At 43.4% G+C, this 19,930-nt stretch overlaps 1 protein-coding gene across 1 annotated transcript in view; it reads right to left on the bottom strand.

Moving 5' to 3' along the window:
* ABCC4 (ATP binding cassette subfamily C member 4) overlaps positions 1-19,930 on the bottom strand; it is a 247,642-nt gene that overhangs the window by 14,041 nt on the left and 213,671 nt on the right. The window contains exons 27-29 of the mRNA XM_059377795.1: positions 16,951-17,040; positions 9,248-9,420; positions 8,707-8,812 (exon numbers count right to left, since the gene is read on the bottom strand). Coding sequence (XP_059233778.1) covers positions 8,707-8,812; positions 9,248-9,420; positions 16,951-17,040 — 369 coding nt within the window. The remainder of the gene's footprint in view (positions 1-8,706; positions 8,813-9,247; positions 9,421-16,950; positions 17,041-19,930) is intronic.

Consider the following 19,930-nt stretch of genomic DNA (forward strand, 5'->3'; position numbering starts at 1 on the left):
AAATGGTTTGATAACCCTGTTTTACTAGGCAGACAAAGGCCTGGCCCGACCTTTTATTATTATAATGTTATAGGAAAGGAAGAAAATGAAAGTTTTAGACTGTGATTATGGGCACTCAGCAGTCCTGTGGCATTTTATATTCCGCCAAAGGCATTTTGGGTTGTTATTAGTTAGTGCATTTAGCTCTCAGACTCTGAGCTTTGAGGGCCATTTATACATACATTCAGACCTGGGAAATTTCTTGATTTAAGAAAATCAAAATCAATTTATCTACAAAGTAGGGTGATGTCATCCAGACCAGACGGAGGTGACCTGACGGCAGATTCACTGCCGAGCGGCCTTGACAGGATCTGAGCAGTATCTGGAAAAGAAGACAGTTCTTCTGGAATTTCTTTAGGGTCCTGGAATAGGGCAGCCGTAAGAGGGGACAAAATACCCCCATCAGCGAGAGTAAGGGGCATCTTGAAGTTGGCTTTCGTTGGAGCTTATTATTCTAGGAGCGAAAGATCGGCTCAAAGAGCTGCCACCTAAGCAGCTTTTAGCCTAATTGCTCCGCATAGAAGAAATCTCTAGAAATCCAATTTTCTCTCTGGATAAGACTAAAGAAGTAATTAAGAAACTGAGCTCCAAATTCCAGCGATCATGGCCCGCACAGTCCACGGGGGCAACCCAATCTCAGTTACAGAAGATCTGAGTATTGTTTTCACAGTTATCTTCCCCGCTTCCTTTTCTCTCTTTCTTCCAAGGGCCGGCCTTTCAGCCACTTTACTGCTCATTAATATGTCCACTAATTGGAAACTGAAAGGGAGAGGAAGGGGCTCTTAACTCTCCATTTCTACTTATTAGTAGCTCTGGTTAATGGTCGGGGAGGGAAGAAAGAGGCTGAGACAATTGGCCCCAAATGATGTACCTAGGAAAACAGTCCTGATGCTAAGTGGTACTTCATCATTTCGGTGGTATTTAGAGTAAATTTATCTTAAGGGGATTCGGCAGGAACTCCAAGCAGGACGTGGGCTGTTTGTCCACATCTAGGGACTGCAGTTAATTCCATCCCGTGGTATTTAATCAGAAACATGTATTAAGTCTCATAAAGGGCATTTTCCTGTTAATCTTTTGTTTACTTCTGTGAATCACTGCTAAGGGCAGCTTTCTCAAAAGAGTTCAAGAATAATTGAATCTGTCACATCCACATAATAATTAAAATGTCCTATAATTTGGCATGCCAATTTAGATGCCCCGAATGTGTAATTTTACTTAAGCATAGCATTAGAGAGCATAACCACTCCTCCTGATGTTGAAGAAGAGAAAAAGCCATTGTAAAATACAGGTTTCTCTCATGCTTGAAGACTAAGTAAATAAGTGAATCAAATTACTTCATACAATGAAGAACTTTATATTCTTGCAAAAGCAACGACTTAAAAAAAAAAAAACGATTCAGACTTGGCAGAAAATGAGTTCTCCAACTATAAAGACTTCACCTAATTTTTAATGGAATGAAAGTATTACTGATATTTGTCCTTGTCCAACTTCCTACTCTATTCACATTTTTGAGTGAATAGTAAATTTTCCATTTCCTCCCATATTGTCTGAAAACACACAAATGCCACGGAGATGACTAGTTCCCAGACTTGACCAGTATCTGAAAAGGCAGAGCCAGAAAAAAAAATGTGTGCTTTCAAAAAAGCAACAGGATTAACAATATCAATTACCAAAAGGCTATTTGGGTCAAAATACTTTGAGCCTTATAAATAGTAAATATAAAAGCAATGTAACAAAGAATGACTACCTTAAGATGAAAAAAACCAAACAAACCCCAAAACCCATCCCATAACTAAAATAGTGATCTTTTGAATTTGAAAAGGATAAAAACAGCTGTGGATTGAACACTCATTGTATTACATGCTTTAGAGACATCATTGTTAAATCTCAAGGTGGACAAGGTACTTAATTCCTTTCCTTGCGCTTCCTTCCTTCCATCCACCCACTTATCATTCCTTCCTTCTTACCTTCCACTCTCCCATCCATCATCCATCCATCCATCTACCCACCCAAGAAATACTGACACCCAATACCAAAAGCACTGTTCTAGGAACAGGGAATTCCAAGCTGAGCGAGACACATTGTGTCCAGAAACCCACAGGCAGAGATAAAGACTGAGGCGCTACTGTGTTGAGTCCTTTGGCTCAGGCTACAAAATCAAAAAGAGAGCGGAGGTGGGATTCAAACCCAGAATCCCTATTCTTTCCCAGAGAAAGACACTTGGATTATTTATTATCAGAAAGCAAAATAAGGGAGATGAGAATTTTAACATTCAATTTTCTAAGATACCATTCCTTATGGATAGTATCATAGATTAACTTTTTATAATTTAGGAAAATATGCCTATAAACGTAAACACTTCCCCCTGTCCGCTTTCCACTGCATTTTTATTATGCTCAGGGCTCAAATTATTTACTGTGTCCCTGGCAGATACTCACAGAAAAAGAAAACCAATTTTATGAAACTTTTAGGACGAATAAAGCGCAAGTAATACATGCCAAAAACACATTTGAGGAAAATAAGTAATCTTTCATTAATTCCTGAATTTATTCAGCAAACACCTCTTGCATACTTAACTGCATTCACGTCATTATGAGTTATGCTATGCGGGAGGCCAAAGATATATAAGTCACAACCCCTGATTTTCTGGAATCTATACTGAGAGAAAGAGAAAAAAGTCCTCAAATGTCAATAAAGGCAAGGAAAAAAAAAAAGCACAAGGGGGAGTTTGATAGCCAGAGTTTGACTTCTGGCCACGGGTTCTGAGGACAAGCTTCAAGATGGAGAAAGCGTGCGAAGCCGAGCCTGAAAGAAGGGCGGGGGGGCTTGGACATGCAGCAGTGGGGCTGGGGGGTGGAGAGGGGTCATTCCAGAGACAGAGAACATGGGTCGAGAGGTCTGGAGTTGAGCCTGTCAGCTCCTTAAGGGCAGGAGGCCATGGTTTCCCTTTCCACTGTTGCATCTCCACACCGCGGCGTTGTCCTTGGTATGTAGGACATGCAAGATACATGTGGACTCCGAGTGAAATACAATGGAAACTAAATATGGGGCATGATGGCGTGACTGCCCAGTAGCGTAGCTGAGAGGACTCTGGGGTGTGGCTGGCACTGGGACTAAGGTGATGGGATCTGGGGATTGCAGGACCAGGGACAGAGACTCAGAGGGCCAGGTCCCTGAGGTTGCTGAGTGGGCAAGAGAGGCACCTGAGGAACAGACAGACCAGACCAGGGTTGAGGACGGAGGCTTGAAACTCTTATCTCACACACCGGAAAAGAGAAACGAGAGAAGGGGCGGTCGGAGAGGAGGGAGCACTGGCAGAAACAAGAGTGTGGAGCCACCAAGACTCAGGTCTACAGAGCCCCCCTTGGGGATGCAGACGGAAAAAAGTCCAGGAACGCAATTGTACCCGCTTCGCCTTTCCATTTACTGGTTTGAGCAAAGATTCCAGGTCTTTCAGAGCAAGGAAACACAAAGCAGCTCCAGACTTTAAGTACAGAAAAACAGGTCAAATTTTGAGATTTTATTTTTAACATCTTTTATATCTGAAAGAAAGCCTCCTGTGATCACCCCAGGTGCCCCCAACCCTCCTATAGCCCGAGTTAAACCACAGCTCCGAGCGGGTGTGCGAGCAAATCCCACGGCACCAGCATTTTTCCAGGAACGCCAACCTCAAATCACTCGAGCTCTCTAGCAGGCGAAGGGAAACACTTTGTATTGGATGAGTCAGTCAGTTACATAAACTCAATGAAAATGTGCTTCTCAGGCCTGTGAATCCACAGATATTCCAGGTACCTGTCCTAGATATAAAAATTAAATGGACCCATTGCAAAATAATCTCACCATGTTTAAACGGAGGGATGCCATCAGCAACAGCGGGGTGGCTGCAGGGAGAGGTGGGGCCGGGGCGGGGGGTGGTGGGCAGTACGGGTCAGGGTAGAAGAGAAACCTGACAACAGCAAAGAGGTGCCCGGGACAGTTTTCAACATGGCAACGAGCAACTCAGGGAAATTCCACTTAGCAGCCAGCGGAGTGGGAAGGTCAGAGTCTCGGACCTCTGCGTTCAGTGGCCTGCACTGAAGAGGCAGAGGGATGGTAAGTTTCCCAGCCGTGGAAGCTGGGTCCCTCCCTGCTGAGACGGATGCCTGTGATCTCTGCGATAAGACACCGTGGGGAGTATTACTCAGAATCCTTTCTTCGGTCTTGAAATGGTCAACCACTGTCATCCGGGGAAGCGAAGGCCAGGTCACAGTGGGGGAGCTGCTCCCCCCTAATTCTCGCCATTGCTTGTAAGCACCCACCTCCTCCCCCCAAGGATTTCGTCTCCCAGATTGTGCTTTCGACCTTCCGAGTCATTATTTTTCTCTCTGAAAACCTGGATTCGAGTATTTAAGGAGCTGTTCTCTTCCGGAATGTTCTAACTGCGGCTGCATACGGAGGCTCCCTGAAGCGAAAGTTCCAGAAAGGTGAAAAACGGGATTTAATTTAAACTCCAGGTAGCTCTGCTGTGCTTCTGTGCTCTTCCAGGTGGGTATGTTACAACAGTGTCAGGATTGATTTCTCTGGGAAAAACTCTACTCCACAGGGGCAGGAGTTTAGGAAGAAAGGTAAAGACTGTAAGACCATAGCATGGCCTGTGAACGGAAGAGGAGGACTCCGGGCTTCTCAGCCCCGGCCATCGCTCTGCAGAACGCCCGGACTCCTGACAGTGAAGATGCTGAACCCAGACGGCAGGCAGCAGTGGTGGGCAGTGGACGCCTGCTTTGCTCCCGCTGCCGGGGGGAGTCCAGGGATGCTATCTGGACTTCGGGGACGCGGGGACCAGAGGAAAAAGCTGTCGCCCTGGCTGAAGAGAAGAAAGGTCACCAGTAACCAGCTAATCCTCCAGCAACAGGGAAGAAGCCGTCTTTAACGCAGAACCAGTGGTGAGTATTAGGAGAAAGAGGATTTCTAATTTGTCTGTCTTGCTCCACTGTTTTGTGGCAACTGAGCAATGAGGAAGATTAAATTAGCTGTCACGACGACTACATCATGTTTAATAAAGTTAAAATTGGAGAACATCTTTGTAAAATAGAATTGTAAGCCTAACACATTAATGGCGCTTAATGAACCAAAACTGGGCAAATCCCTTTGGAGAGCCAACACATAAACAAAGCTATTAATTAGGTCACAGTTGTTTCCCAACAAGTCTTTTGTTTGATTTACTGACAGTAAACAAAACAATATCCATATGTCTTTGTGCAGAAGTATTCACCAGTGCGACAAAATGTAATTATGACACCGCGAGTGCGCACAATTACACGACTTTACGATGACAGGGCTGTTGCTTATGCCCTTCCTTAGCATCCGTCACCTCCCCAGTCGCTCCCCGAGGCCGGCCACCCTCCACCCCTCTCCTGAGCAGCGGGCCTTGCGGCTGATGGACACGTCTTTATGCCCCTACAGCTTTCAGAATAACAGAACAGACCATCGCTTGCTTTTTAGAAAGGAAATGGGTATTTCTAAAGCTAGCAAGAAAAGAAGAATTGCTCCCCAAATCAAAGGTTCAAGAAAAGAACACGAATCATGGTGTTTCGCTGGACCGGAAGCCAATGGGATATCAGATGCTCTAGAATAAAACAGAAGGTTTCCACCTGGAGTGGACAGAGCACAGAGGACAGCTCCCCATCAAGGAAGCTAGGGAACGCATGCCAGAGGGATTCCCTGAGGTCCCCTCCGGCCGTTCCTGTCAAAGGAGTCAGCAGTCAAAACCAGCTCTGACCGCGATGGGAGCTAGTGGCCGAGTCACCTCTCCTGGTGGGAGCGGCAGCCCCATGGAAACAGACAGAGGCCACCATGGAAAATAAAGGCCTTCCAGGCACAGGCCACAGGCTCTAAAGAGAACCCTGCACTTCCCATCTCCAAACTGACTTGTCCCTCAGTCTCACCAACTCCCCGGGATCTCAGGCCCCTTCCCTCATGTTCCAGGCTCAACCAGTGGTCCTTTATCGGCCACCAACCCAGCCATCTCAGCAACCCAAGGCACCAGCAATGCCTTAACCTGAGCCGCCATCATCCAGTCCAAACTGAAAGGCAACTGACAGGTTACCTATGTGGTTTTAACTCCCTCTTTAAGGAATGAGGGAGAACAGAGTAAGGCCAGGCTGGAAAGGAAGGGAGGGACTGTAAATTGCTTTGCAAAACCCTATGAAGGCTGTGGACAAAGACAATGACGGAGAGAGAAAAATCTGAGGTTCTCAAAATTTACCGGGAGATACTGGTAGGAGAGCATTCCACAAATGAGCATGTTTTGAGAATAGCAATAAAGCTGACTGGTTAAGGGGATACAGAAAAGTTCTCACCTGTGGGTCAGGCACTGATGGGTAGGATTTAGGAACGACCAGCAAACAAATGTGCCAGGTTCTGTCCATTGCTGTTTCCCTAACTGATCACACATTCCAAGGCCACAATACTCCAAGGAAGTCTGAGTCTGAGGCGACACAAAGGAGCTGCTACCATCCCTGTCGTCAGACCAAACACCAAAACTAACTCTATAGGGTAGATTTAGGAGCAAGGGCTTTTTTTGGACGGGACCCCAAATGAACTGGAGATCAAGCCAGCTTCCTGCCTCCCCCAAGGCCTGACAAAGTGTGTCAGACAGGGAAACGTCACGGCATCACTCATTTATTGTGGAGGAAGGTCGCTTCCGGGGACAGCCTGTAACATACGATGCCGAGAGACGAGAACAACGTGACAGGAAACAAACAGAAATGACAGGTTATTTTTCCAGTTCCCATTCAAGAACACAAAACGGAGGACTAAGGATGCTTGATGCTAAATGTTTCCGGAATCTAAGAGTCACTGTCCCGCCATTGTGGACCACCACAGCTGGGGTGATCTGCTTCCTCCCGTGACATTCTAATCCAGACTGGCCACATTGCTTGAAAACCAAAGCATCCTTTTGGTTGGGAATACCCAACTCTTGTTGTTTGCCTCGTCAGAGCTCATTCCATACATGTCCGGGTCTGGGAGTGCCAAGGTTGAAGGCACTGCTTCACTGTGGAGAGTCTGGGGTGTTCTCAGTGCCCCCTTCCACCACCCCCATCCCGTCTGGTAATGCATAGGAAGCAGGCTGGGAGGCAATATTCCAGAAACTGCCCCCAAAAGTCTAAAGAGACAGCTCCATTTTCACCAGACATAAGGAAGCTTGGATATTACTAATTGTTTATTATGAATTATTAACCTACGTAGTCCAGACCATCAAAATCACTGGTTAACCCCATCTGTTTGTCTCTCACGCACTGTATAGGCCTTCTTTATCTATTTCCTTCCTCACCACTAATCAAAGAGTCACTGTAGTGTCTGGTGACAATGGGCAGAAAGTCAGCCTGTTGCCACAGGTGGAGAGGCAGCCTGAAAATAACTCCCATTCCTTGGAATCATTTGCATACAAAGGCTTTGCCTTTGAGGGATGACTTTCTTATCATCTTATAAAGCCACATTCTAGGATTTACTGAACCTGAGCAAGCAACAGAGGGAAAGGAGACAGAAGAAAAAAAGAGAGGAAGATAGAGACCAAAGGGAGGCCTCGAGGAAGGGAAAAAGGAAAGAAAAAGAAGGAAAGCCCGAATTACTAAGAAAGAAAAAGCCAGTCAAGGTCTAGAGACCAAAGCTTGGAGCTTCTCACGTGTGTGGTTGCCTGATCCACTGTGTGGCAGATTTGCTGGCTGGTCACCTAGCCTCTCGGGCCCAGATGTGCCTTTCTTCCTGCACTCTCGTGTGAGAGGCTGGGGCTGGGTTTCTGCAGACCCCAGGTCAGAGACCTTGGTCAGTGGGTGCGCTGTTGGGTTCCCCCGGCAAGGAGGACTGGGGGGCCCTGACGGTGGGACACGGAGCCAAAGGTCTCCCTGGCTTATGCCACCCTGCAGCATCGCCTGGGGACTGGTGCCAGCCCCCATCTTCCATGAGAACACACACTGAGAACGAGCTTCTTGGTGCACCTCACAGACGTGACCTGCCGCTGGGCAGTGGCTCTCCTTGGAGGTCTGAGCACAGGAGTCCTTAGGGACTCTCCTCTGAGTTCGTGGGTCCAGAAATCTGTCCTGAGGCTCAGTAGCTGCTTCCTAAAATTATTAACCCCGTGTTTCCCTTCCACGTTCTCAGCCATCCAATTCCTACGTTAAATCCCCTACATTAAATCCTTTCTGTTGAAATACATTGTGTTTCTGACCAGAGCCTCTCTTCTCAGACTCCCCTCTGATGCTACATCATGTGAACATCCCAACAGCCGAGAAATCCTGCAACTTACCCAAAAACCAACGGGCAGCCTAAATGAAGGCTAATTTTTTGATTAGGAGAATCCAAAATACTGAAACAACTGTGACACAGTGAAAATGACTGTTTTACCCGCTGTAAGAGGAGGCCAGATCTTGGATTTGAAGTATTTCCATGGCTGACCATCATACAGAAAAAGGACAATTCAAAAAACTTTTAATATGGAAATAAGAAATTATTATATAATTTTATATTCTGAAGGTACAGTTAAGTATTTAAGTTATTGTCAGGGATAAGCAGAAAAATGAATGCAAAAACGAACTTATTGGAGGTTTCTATCAGGCTGTACACGGATGGTTAAGTTGAAAAACTGAACATTAATGGAAACACCTGGAATGCCACAGGTGAGAGTCTTACCATGATCTTGTCGCTGTCAATAATGGTGTTCAACCTGTGGGCAATGGTTAACACGGTGCACTGGGCAAATTTCTCACGGATTTTTTTTTGTATCAATTCGTCAGTTCTGGAACAAAAGGAATTGTATTTATTTCAGTAGATGAGGAAAAGCAGACTTAAGACTTAAAACAATCATATGACATTTTCATAATGTTTTTAAAAAAAATCACAGACATGATCTTGTTGAAAAAACTGAGTATCAAAATATCTATTTAGAAATGTCCTATTTTGCATATAATGACATAAAATATTCTTCCCTCCAACTGCTTGAAACTTAAAGGAGTTGAATTTAGGCAACTAGCTCTGTTAGGATTCCTTCCAAAACCATTCACACTGTTATCACTCATTTTGGCATCTCCCTCTGTTTTCTAGAATTAATGTTATCAAGAGGTGTCTTGGGAGCAAAGAGAACGCTCAGAAACATTTCTGAGCATCATGAAATGTTTCTCACCGACCGCATTTAAAAATTGAATTCCAGGGTCCAGGGACTTCAGTTCTGTACCTTGGATCCACGTTTGCTGTCGCTTCATCAATGATCAATATCCGGTTTCTCCTGAGGATGGCCCTGGCGAGGCACACTAGTTGTCTCTGTCCAACACTGAAGTTCGATCCTGATTCTGCTAATTCGGTGTCCAGTTTGCCAGGAAGTTCTTCAATGGCTTCTTTAAGCTGTACCTGTGGATGCAGAAAGAATGACCTCTTCCTAAACGAACTCCTATTGAAGCAGACAAGCCCACTGGACATGAGAGCTCTGAAGTCCTCAGGACGTCACGTATTTTACATGCCTAGTCACGTGATGGGGGGTACTTACTGCCAATCGCTGTTTACTGAAAAAGACGGTTGCATCAACTCAGGACAGAATGATTCTGACCTAGGAGCACATGCTTAATGGGAGTCTAGACTCTTGTGTTGCCATCAGTAGGCACCGTCTGTTCACACATGAAGAGATATACAGTATGCTGAATAAAGCTATTCTCAAGGTAACATAGGGAATAATTAAAAATGTCCCTCCTTAATTTTTAGAGAAAAGGTAACTGTAGGAATTTATATGGATAAAAAGCACAACAGGGGTTCCCTGGGGGCAGAGGGTTAGCCATAAATAGGTAAGAGAGAATCGGGGGTGGGGGATAGAAATGTTCTAAAACTAGATGACTACAAATTGTTACAATGACTACAAATTTACCAAAAACCACTGAGTCACACTTAACAGTGAGGAAATTTTCTGTAAAATGATACCAATCAAGTTGGTGATAAGAAATCACCCCTGCCACGTGATGTCCACCAGGAACCCCTCTCGGGATTAAGTACGGAAATTTCTCAAAACATGAAGCTATTTCTCTCAGTGTAGTCTAAACACTAAAAACATTAAATGGATCAGTATGGTTGAGTCAAGTTTCCCAGAATACATTTTTGTATGGGAGTTGGTACACTAAAGGGAGAAGAAAAAATTTAATTGTTACAGGAAGTATGCTTCTCTAAAGATATAATCTTGTCGGCACTTTACCATTTTGGAAGGTTTTAAAGTTAAAAAAAAAAAAATTCACAAATTCAAACAATGGCAAACCACACCTCATATATTAGCAAACCTGGAACCTATTTTGGGGATGGGCTCTTTCCCAAATTTAATACACCCTGCTAGACCAGTCAAGTGAATTTACTTTAATCTCATAAAGGATTTCCAGTGAATGAAAACTCATGGAAACAGGGCACAACATCACATCTTACTTCCCCCAGACTCTGAGTTTAGATAGTGTTTATATTAATCTACCTTCATACAATTGTAAGTTCCAAAAACAACAAGCTGTTCAACACTGAAGATAATCCAAAACCAGGCTGAGTGGTAGAGCTCAGCTCCATGCCTATTTAGGGAAATTTTATAAGAACCAAACTCACGCTATCCTTGAGGGTTAAAGAATAGAAAGTAAATACACTTGGAATTAAGAAAACCAAGAGATCGTTGGGTGATGGCCAAAAAGCAGGCACATGGAACTGCAACGTCAAATGACGAACCCCAAGGGTGCGTGAGCAATGTTTTTACAGCACCCTAAATGCTGAAGCACTTCTGTGAATGTGATTATTGTGCTTAAGACCAAAGTCCAATCCCCAGGAATGGGAATCTGAGTTGGGATAAACACAGTGTTGGTACTCAGCATTCACACGAAAGCTATAAAATCTAAAGTGTAAGATCAGAATGGTGGGGGCCAGTCCGTGCACTGGAAAGTATGAAATGAGAGATTTGGCTTAGTCAACCCCCTCCACTACAAGGAGGAGGGCCCACAGGTGATTCTTCTTATGAAAAGATTCCTTGATCTATACCCCAGGGGATGGAACCCATTGAGGCTTTGACCAGCTCTTCCTTCCCAGTTGACTTTGCTAACACCTAAGCCAATGTGTCTTTCTTAAGACTGGACATCCTGACGTTGGAAGAGATAACCTCATGCTCACCCCCTGACTCACATGACAGCTCACTAGCCTGGTTTTTAATCTTCCTTTGGGTTGCCCATAGCTGCCTGATGAATAATAAACAGGTTTTCCAGAAAACACAGTTTTCTGAGATTCTGTCTTCAATGACCAATCAGGGCTGATTATGAGAATGATATGAACATGAAAGCCGTCTCTAGTGTTTTCATTCATTCATTCATTCTATCTATAATGAAGTATTGAAACCAAGAAAAGATGAGAGAGGCAGAAGGCAGTAAGCAGGAGTTACACCGAGGGAATGTGAACACCTGTGACCAGCATAATATTACCTCTGGGTCTTGAGTGAGATGAGGATTATGTAGGAGGAGGTCCTTATTCTTATACCACATATAGTTAGATATCTACCGGTGAATTGTAACTTATAATGAAAATTTCTGCAATTTACTTTCCAGCAGGTTCAGCACAGCACAGACTACAGAAGAGAGGAAGCAGACGTGGTCATATAAGAACCAGGTGAAGGGGGCGCCTGGGTGGCTCAGTGGGTTAAGCCACTGCCTTCGGCTCAGGTCATGATCTCAGGGTCCTGGGATCGAGCCCCGCATTGGGCTCTCTGCTCAGCAGGGAGCCTGCTTCCTCCTCTCTCTCTCTCTGCCTGCCTCTCTGCCTACTTGTGATCTCTGTCAAATAAATAAATAAAATCTTTAAAAAAAAAAAAAAAAAGAACCAGGTGAAGGGTGCATGTGTGTGGGTCATACTATTGTTTCTGTTTTCTTGTTATCTGAAAATTTTTAAATACAAAATTGGGACCCGGAAGCCAGACAGCCTGGGCATGAGTACTGCCTGCGTCTAGCCACTGGGCAAGTTCTTTACTTTCTCTATCGTAGCTTCCCGACCTGTAAATAAGACTGCAATGATTTTAAAGGTGCCTAGCACCTAACATTGTTGGAATATAAAAGGAGTCAGGATGTGTAGAGTTTTCAATACTGCCTGATACAAAGAGATCAATAGATACTTTCTGTCTCATAATGTGGTCAGTTAAACTCCCTTCATGTTTGGCTTTATTTTTCTTCTTCGCACGCATCGGTATGGATACTTGATTACATATCCATTGTCTTATGTTCCATCTACTCCATGAGAATTCTAGCTCCGAAAGGGGATAGTCTCTTTTGATGACTGTAAGAGTCCCAGAATCTACAAGAATGCCTCTCTAAAAAGCTCCCACTGGGTATTTATTGGATGCATGAATAAACCCAAAAGTGTACTTCATTTTGTGACATATTTACTCCTATAAAAATCAGAAAACAAATCCATGTAATTTATACAAGATACCGTTTTCTTCTTATTAAATGTCATTGTAAAAGAAATGAGTTCCTCACAACAGCTACATAGCTTCAAGATATCCTAACATCATACTTTAAAGTGTATAAAGGCATTTAAAAAATAATTAAGGAGGGGCGCCTGGGTGGCTGAGTCAGTTGAGCAACTGCCTTTAGCTCAGGTCATGATCCTGGAGTCCTGGCATCAAGTCCCACATGGGCTCCTTGCTCAGCAGGGGGTCTGCTTTTCCTCTGCCCCTACCCCTGCTCATACTCTCTCTATCTCATTCTCTCTCTCAAATAAAAAAGAAAAAGCTTTAAAAAATAATTTAAGGGGTGCCTGGGTGGCTCAGTGGATTAAAGCCTCTACCTTCGGCTCAGGTCATGATCCCAGCGTCCTGGGATTGAGTGAGTCCCACATCAGGCTCTCTGCTCACCGGGGAGCCTGCTTCCTCCTCTCTCTCTGCCTGCCTTGCTGCCTACTTGTGATCTCTCTGTCAAATAAATAAATAAAATCTTAAAAAAAAATAATTTAAGGAAAAAAGTTCAAATAATGCTATTCAAAAATACTTACCTCCTCCATACAGAATCCTTCAGATTATTTTTAACCTTAGGAAAATAATAAACTACAGCAAAACTGAAAATAATGAACTGAATTCATATGACAGCCATTTGCAGCATCGTAAACCTCGTCAGGGTAACCTGCTATGTGTACGGAATGGACCAGGTGCCAGCCCCCATCACAGGAGGCTAACACGGATGCCGCATCCTCTCCACATGTTGTGGAACTTTCTTATTTGTCAAAGAGAAAGGCTGATGCAGGCTGGAGAGAGAAGAGAGTCTGAAGTGCAATCAACAGGTGGGTAGGAGCTTTTCCTAGAACTAAGCCAACAGTAAATGAAGGGAAGGGAGAGCTCATTTACCAAAATGTGCAGCCTCGAGAGAAATGGAAATGCAACATTTCACAAAAGAAGAGCTGCGTTATACCCCCCCAAGGGTACAGTGCTGATGCTCGGAGTTCTTGGGCTTGGTTTCCTATATATTGAGAAAGACCCGTATTCTAATAGAGACACCATCAGCGGTGAACATAACCAGACAATTCCTCCATGTTCTAACATGACATACACCACTCTTTTTTTTTTTTTTTTTTAAAGATTTTGTTTATTTATTTGATAGACAGAGATCACAAGTAGGCAGAGAGGCAGGCAGAGAGAGAGAGGAGGAAGCGGGCTCCCTGCTAAGCAGAGAGCCCGATGTGTGGCTTGATCCCAGGACCCTGAGATCATGACTTGAGCCGAAGGCAGAGGCTTTAACCCACTGAGCCACCCAGGCGCCCCAGACGTACCCCACTCTTAATTGCACATCCCAGGATTAAAGCTGTTCGTTGTTGTTGTGGCTTTTTAAAGGAGTATCATACTGCTGAGCTTTCTATGTTATAATCTTTTAGCCCCTTGACTAATAAACTGCTTCATTTCTAGTCATTATTTGTATTTAAATATTGCTGCTGCTTTTTAGGTACCCCAAAGGCCACCAATTTTCTAGTGAACTTTCTTTGGTTTGTGACTATTTTTCAATACATGAAAAAAGAGGTCAGATGAGATGGGCAGTGTGCACAGGACTGCCCCTTCCGACCTTCTGGCTCGTCCAGGAGGAGGAGGAGGAGGAGGAAACACAACCAAAAGGCCTTAAAAATAAAAAATCTTTTTAACTGGACTTCCTAAACAGGAGAAGACAGTAGTGCTCTCTTACTGGCTCTCAAGCCAACCCGATGAGTCGTTTCCTGTCTGGCATCATTTGTAAAGCAGCTGACCACTTGGCTAGCCCACCTTGAAGGGAGGTCCGAAGACACCGGTCTCCTACCCTCTACTGGAGAGCAGGGCTGCTTCTGATGCACTCGGGTGCGGACGGCATGGGAAGAAGCAAGCTGTGGAGATGGTGGGTAGACTGAGTACGACAGATCGAGAAGAACCTGAATGGCATTAGACTGACTCCTCTGTATGGTGTCTTTCTGGATAAACCCGCATCTCTTCTACCTGGAGCACAATTTTCGGGAAGGAAGTCTCTTCGTTCACAGACCAAAGACCTGGAGATTCTAAGGACTCGAGGTGAAGGGTCCCTGATCTATTACAGAGCGAACCTCCCTGAAGAGGGTCATGGAACCCAGGTAAACACTGTGCCAAGTGTGTGGGCCTTCACCTGCCAGGAGTTCGCTCCAGTAATAAAGCAATAAAAGTAATAAAGTACACCAGAGAAAATCTGGAGAATTCAAGAAAGCCAAAGGTGGAGGATGACTTATTGCTTTATTATTCCCCAACTAAGCAATGTTTATGTTTTGGTGCCTTTATTAGGGACACCTATCTGTGTATGACTAAAACAGCTGGAATCATACTGTAAATACAATGAGATATTCCTATTTTAAGAAAATCTACCAAATCTTTTGTGGAAAAACATACACATCATGAAGAAATAATTTCTAGAGAAACACAACTGTGGGATGAATTCTCACTCTAAGAAGTATCACGGAAGCAATGAGGTCAATTCCAGAAGCAACACACGAAAACCACTCACTTCACTTTGTGAAACAGTCATGCTTATTTCTATTCAAGAAAGTTCCTAATGTAGTTGAAAATAAAGGTAGATCTTACTATAACCACTTCCATTGCATCATTTTTAGAATTCTGAGAAGTTATTAATTTTTATTTTAATTTTGGAAGAAGAAAGAAATTTAAGATGAAATATAAGTTATGATCAAGGGGCACCTGGGTGGCTCAGTGGGTTAATGCCTCTGCCTTTGGTTTGGGTCGTGATCCCAGGGTCCTGGGATCGAGCCCCGAGTCAGGCTCTCTGCTCGACGGAGAGCCTGCTTCCCTTCACTGTCTCTCTGCCTGCCTCTCTGCCTACTTGTGATCCATCTGTCAAATAAATAAAATCTTAAAAAAAATAAGTTATGATCAAAGTTCTAAGATAGTTTTTATAGGATTTGTCTCCTAATTAACATTTCTTCATGGTCCTGGAACAGTGAGTTTCTAGAGTAGTTTTACTATCTGAGAATCTATCAGGAGAGAACTCAAGCTCTGAAACAAACAGAAAAATAATTTACCAGTAATTCCTGTTTTATTAAGGTGTGTCACAATTGCACCATCAAATTTGTCATACGAGTTCAAAAGCATTAATGTTCGTCCTATTTTTCCTTAGGTTGGATGGCTAACTGTTCTGCCCACCTCTGCTCTTCCAGAATTTCACCAGAAAAGACCCACCAACGTAAATGAAATCAGAGATCCCCTGCTTTCAAGTAGGAAGGAGGTGAAGTAATCGGCCCAATTTAGGCAAATAAAATCCCTACGGTTACTGGAAAGCAGGGCGGGTGTGTAAAGACTCAGCACCGACATGCCTTCAGAAACCAGAACGACCGACAGGAAACTGTCGGGCCTCCAACTCGGCCTGCTCACAAAGCTCATCTATAAACTGGAAGAGCTCAGCTTTCCCTGAAAGGGTGACACTCAATGACAAACACATTAATGCAGAACAACACCACCATGAGCCATCAGTCACGGGCTGTGTGCAACTGTTTTTAAAGAAATAAGCCACGTGGTCTCCAAATGAAGAGATCAAATACTTAGTACCTAGTTATTAAGTGCTTTTTTAAAAGCCGAGGACTGAGCTAGGTGCTTCGAGGGTTTAAAAGACTGCCTAAGGTTTAGAAGTCGGACATGGTTTCTGCCACCCAGGAGCTTAGAGTCAATTTGCAGAATTAGGACAAGGACATAAAACAATTAGTATCAAAACATACAAACCAACAGCATCCTAACAGCCTGAATCCTTCCCATGTAAGAGCAAGGAAATTCAAAGGAGTGGTCCAAATGGAAACACTATACAAATAATAGAAAACCCTCTAGAAATGAATAGATCAGTATAAAAACTTAGCAAAAGTTCCAGGGTTCTGTTATTTCTACATACTTAGTGCATTAAAATTACATTTGCCAAAAGTAACTGTTACACATTCTCTTTAACTTTAATAAACACTTTCCTATAAACCCTCAAAGCATTTTATTAGTATGATCTCATTTACTTTTCCCATCAATAATGAAAAACTCTCACCGTCTTCATTTAGTGGACGTTCCACAAGAACAGAGAAATAAAATGAATGTTGCAGGTTAACTGGTCAGTGAAACTTGGACCCATAAATACAATGTCCAGTTGAGTGCTTTGCTAAAGACAAGTAAGATAATATATCCAGTGGCTTTGGGTTCCAGGAAGAAAATTACAATGAAAACAGGAGACATTTTACTTTTGGTTTTCATCATCATCAGGACACACATTCTAAGTGTATCCAAGTCATCAACGCTCTCCAGGAGGGTGAACAAAGTGAGTCAAACCAATCCGTTCCCATTAATTACTCACAATGTTCTACAGGTACAGACATACAAACCGATGGTAACAAGTTTAATAATTCCATTTTATAAATTACCTCTGTTAAGGCATTCCATAGTTCCTCATCCGTATGCTCATTAAAGGGATCCAGATTCTTCCTCATTGTTCCAGTGAATAAAACAGGTTCCTAAATACCCCAGAAGAGTGGATATTATTATAGGCTCCTGTCATTTTATTTCAATGCGACATTCCAGAATTAAAATATAAAACCAAAATTCACCATAATCATTAATAATACAGTTGCAAATGTCTGTTCAGACAAATCAGTATCTCTATTAATTTTCTATTATACGAAGTGGGACCCAAAATATCTTCCAGACCCCTGAACGCTAACAAAAGAAACTGCTGAAATGTGTCGTTTTAAGAAGAAACTGAAGAGAAAGGACGATCTGGTTTTTAAAAACGCCTTCCTGACAGTATCTGCTTACACAAGAAATACACGGATAGGATTATTTCAGGAATGTTACATCAAGAGCACTTGGTAAGTTTATCGTCACTCCTGGTGCGACTCCAGAACATAGAGTATGTTCTGTTGAAGGTTGTGACTCCAAGCAAAACTGGGCAATATGCTCCCACATGCACTGATGAAGAAGCCAAGATGTTCCCTCCACAGGTGGAGCTGTCTTCTGGGATGGGGAATCTCTCCCCACGCAGGAACAGGACACCCTGTTCTCTTGTCCTAAAAGAATGCAGACAAATGGGCCCAGCGGCGCCTCTGTGCGTCAAGAGATGCCTCTGCTTTTGGACCAGCTGATCCCCACATTATCTTGTCTGTGCATCGGGATTACACGCCTCACAGAACCTCATCATTACAACTGCAAGGGCAGGATAACCTGAAACCCATTGTGGCGTGTGTACTAAGGAAATTATTTTAATTTAAATAGCTCTTTCCTATTCATGTGCATGAGGAGGAGCCACAATTAAGTCACTCTTGCAATATATGCCTCCTTCTGGGTTTCAGGAGAGAACCCCGTTCATGCAAGTGTATGTAGGCCACATACGTTTTCTTCTGGAAGACTCTGATAACCCAGGCCAAAAGAATATGGGCAGCAGGGAAGAGCCCAACTGCGTATTTTCAGGGAAGGGGGCAGAACAATGAGATGCACAGATGTGGGAACGGGAGGCGAAGGGACTCTTCCATAGGCATCCAAGAACGGCTCAAGGGAATTCCCACCTGCCTCAAATCTCGCCTGACCGAAACATGCCTGCCTCAAGGCAAAATCCAAATATTAAAAGACATTTTAAAAAGGACACTTTGTTTTTACAAAGTTGACTAAGTGTCCCATATACCCCAAGAGCAATGAAAAATAACTGGTCATATGATGTTTCAAAATGATTCCTGAACTGAAAGACCCCAAGACGCCAGGTCAAAGTCTTCCTTAAAATTACCAAGTTTAGGACCAAAGACTAAACCACCATCTAAGCAATGGTATGAGTTCTCCATCAGGGAGATAACAATCATTGTCTTCGGTATTTGAAAGTCTTTGCTCTACTTGAGAAGTTCTTCAGATTCTGTTTTGTCTTACTCTTCGTAATGATCAATTCCAACAAGAGTTCAACAAGCTAGGCCTTTCTCCTCCTCCATCTGATTCCCGGAAGGTTCCCAAAGGGAGGAGGGCTGTTACCCATCCTCCTTCCGCCAAGGCTCTAAACCATGGCCAGGATCTGCTCTGGGGCCCAAACTCTGAGGACTGGGATTTGGGGAGGTAAAGAGGCTGAAAGAGAACAGATTAAGGAATCAGCTTCAACACCAAAGGAGGAGGAGGAGGTCTCTTGGCTTCTACTAACCACAAGCCTGTCCGGATGTACAGGACCCAAATACGTCTGCCTTCGGGGGCTCTCATAAAGCAAACTCGTGTCCAGTAAGAGGTGTATGATAAAGGGTCCGCCTGGTTTCCAAAGTACACTCTGCAGAGGCATTACCAAAGCTAATCTACAAAAAAACGGCCTTGTGTTTAAAAGACAGAATTTCCTTCCTTTGTTAAATGCTAGAAGGGCCCGGGATTCCCAGCTTTGAAAGTCATGGTTTTGATGGTTTTAGAGAACGGGCATGGGAGCACACCTTTAAAATGCGATCACCTCGCTCACCACCAGGAAGGGTCTCTCTCATCACCTCCCTCACCTTTTTCTCTTTAGGAAAAGGTTTGGAAAGGGATGACTCTCTCCAAAGACTGGGGAGCTAGTGGGATTCTTTGCAGAAAGCTGCAGCTGCTTTATGCTGAGCTTGAAACAGACCCTTCGGGTACCTGCAGGCCGTATGGAGGTTGTGCTCACGTCAGCGAGTCACCGCAACCAGAAAAAGAAAAAAGTTCAATTTAACCCTTTCCTACTGCCACTTAAAACTCTACTGTCAGTCTGAAGGGATATGGTAGACGATTACTCATGTTTACAAAGCAGTCATCAGAAGAAAAGAGTTTAGTGGATTCGAATTATTTTTCTTTGTCATGACATGCCAAATATGTATTTCAAAATGAGTACAATTTCAGTCAAAACTTGAATAAAGGGAATGATTTATTAGAACATTAACTGATTGAAGCCGTATTTTTTTTTAAACCAGCAGGCAATTTGTTAACAATGTCTGTTTTAATATGCCAATGTGTTTTATGCATGGTGTTCATTTTGGTTTCTATTCATTCTACTTTCATCCACTTGCCAAATAAGAAACCACTATATTATCTTCAAAAGGTAATAAAAGTGCTCACGGGAGACACATACTGCAGAAGCAGATAAGGGTCAAATTAATTATCATTTCTGATAGATACTATTATTTAAAGTACCCACCTCCAAGCAATGAAGTTAATAAATGAATCTTATAAATAAATGTTGTAAAAATGTTTACAGGCAGAACATTTCAGTGTCGAGATTTACGGCTGGACACACACCCTTCATGTAAACACAGAATACAGACTAAATATATTAGCCCAAGTATATTTTTTTTCCGAAGGTACACAATTAAACCTCATTTAATAAGAGGTGGCTGGCATGGCTGAGTTAGGTAAACAAATAGTCTTGTTCTG

This window comes from Mustela nigripes, chromosome 15, assembly GCF_022355385.1.
Source record: "Mustela nigripes isolate SB6536 chromosome 15, MUSNIG.SB6536, whole genome shotgun sequence".
In the NCBI taxonomy this organism is placed as follows: domain Eukaryota; kingdom Metazoa; phylum Chordata; class Mammalia; order Carnivora; family Mustelidae; genus Mustela; species Mustela nigripes.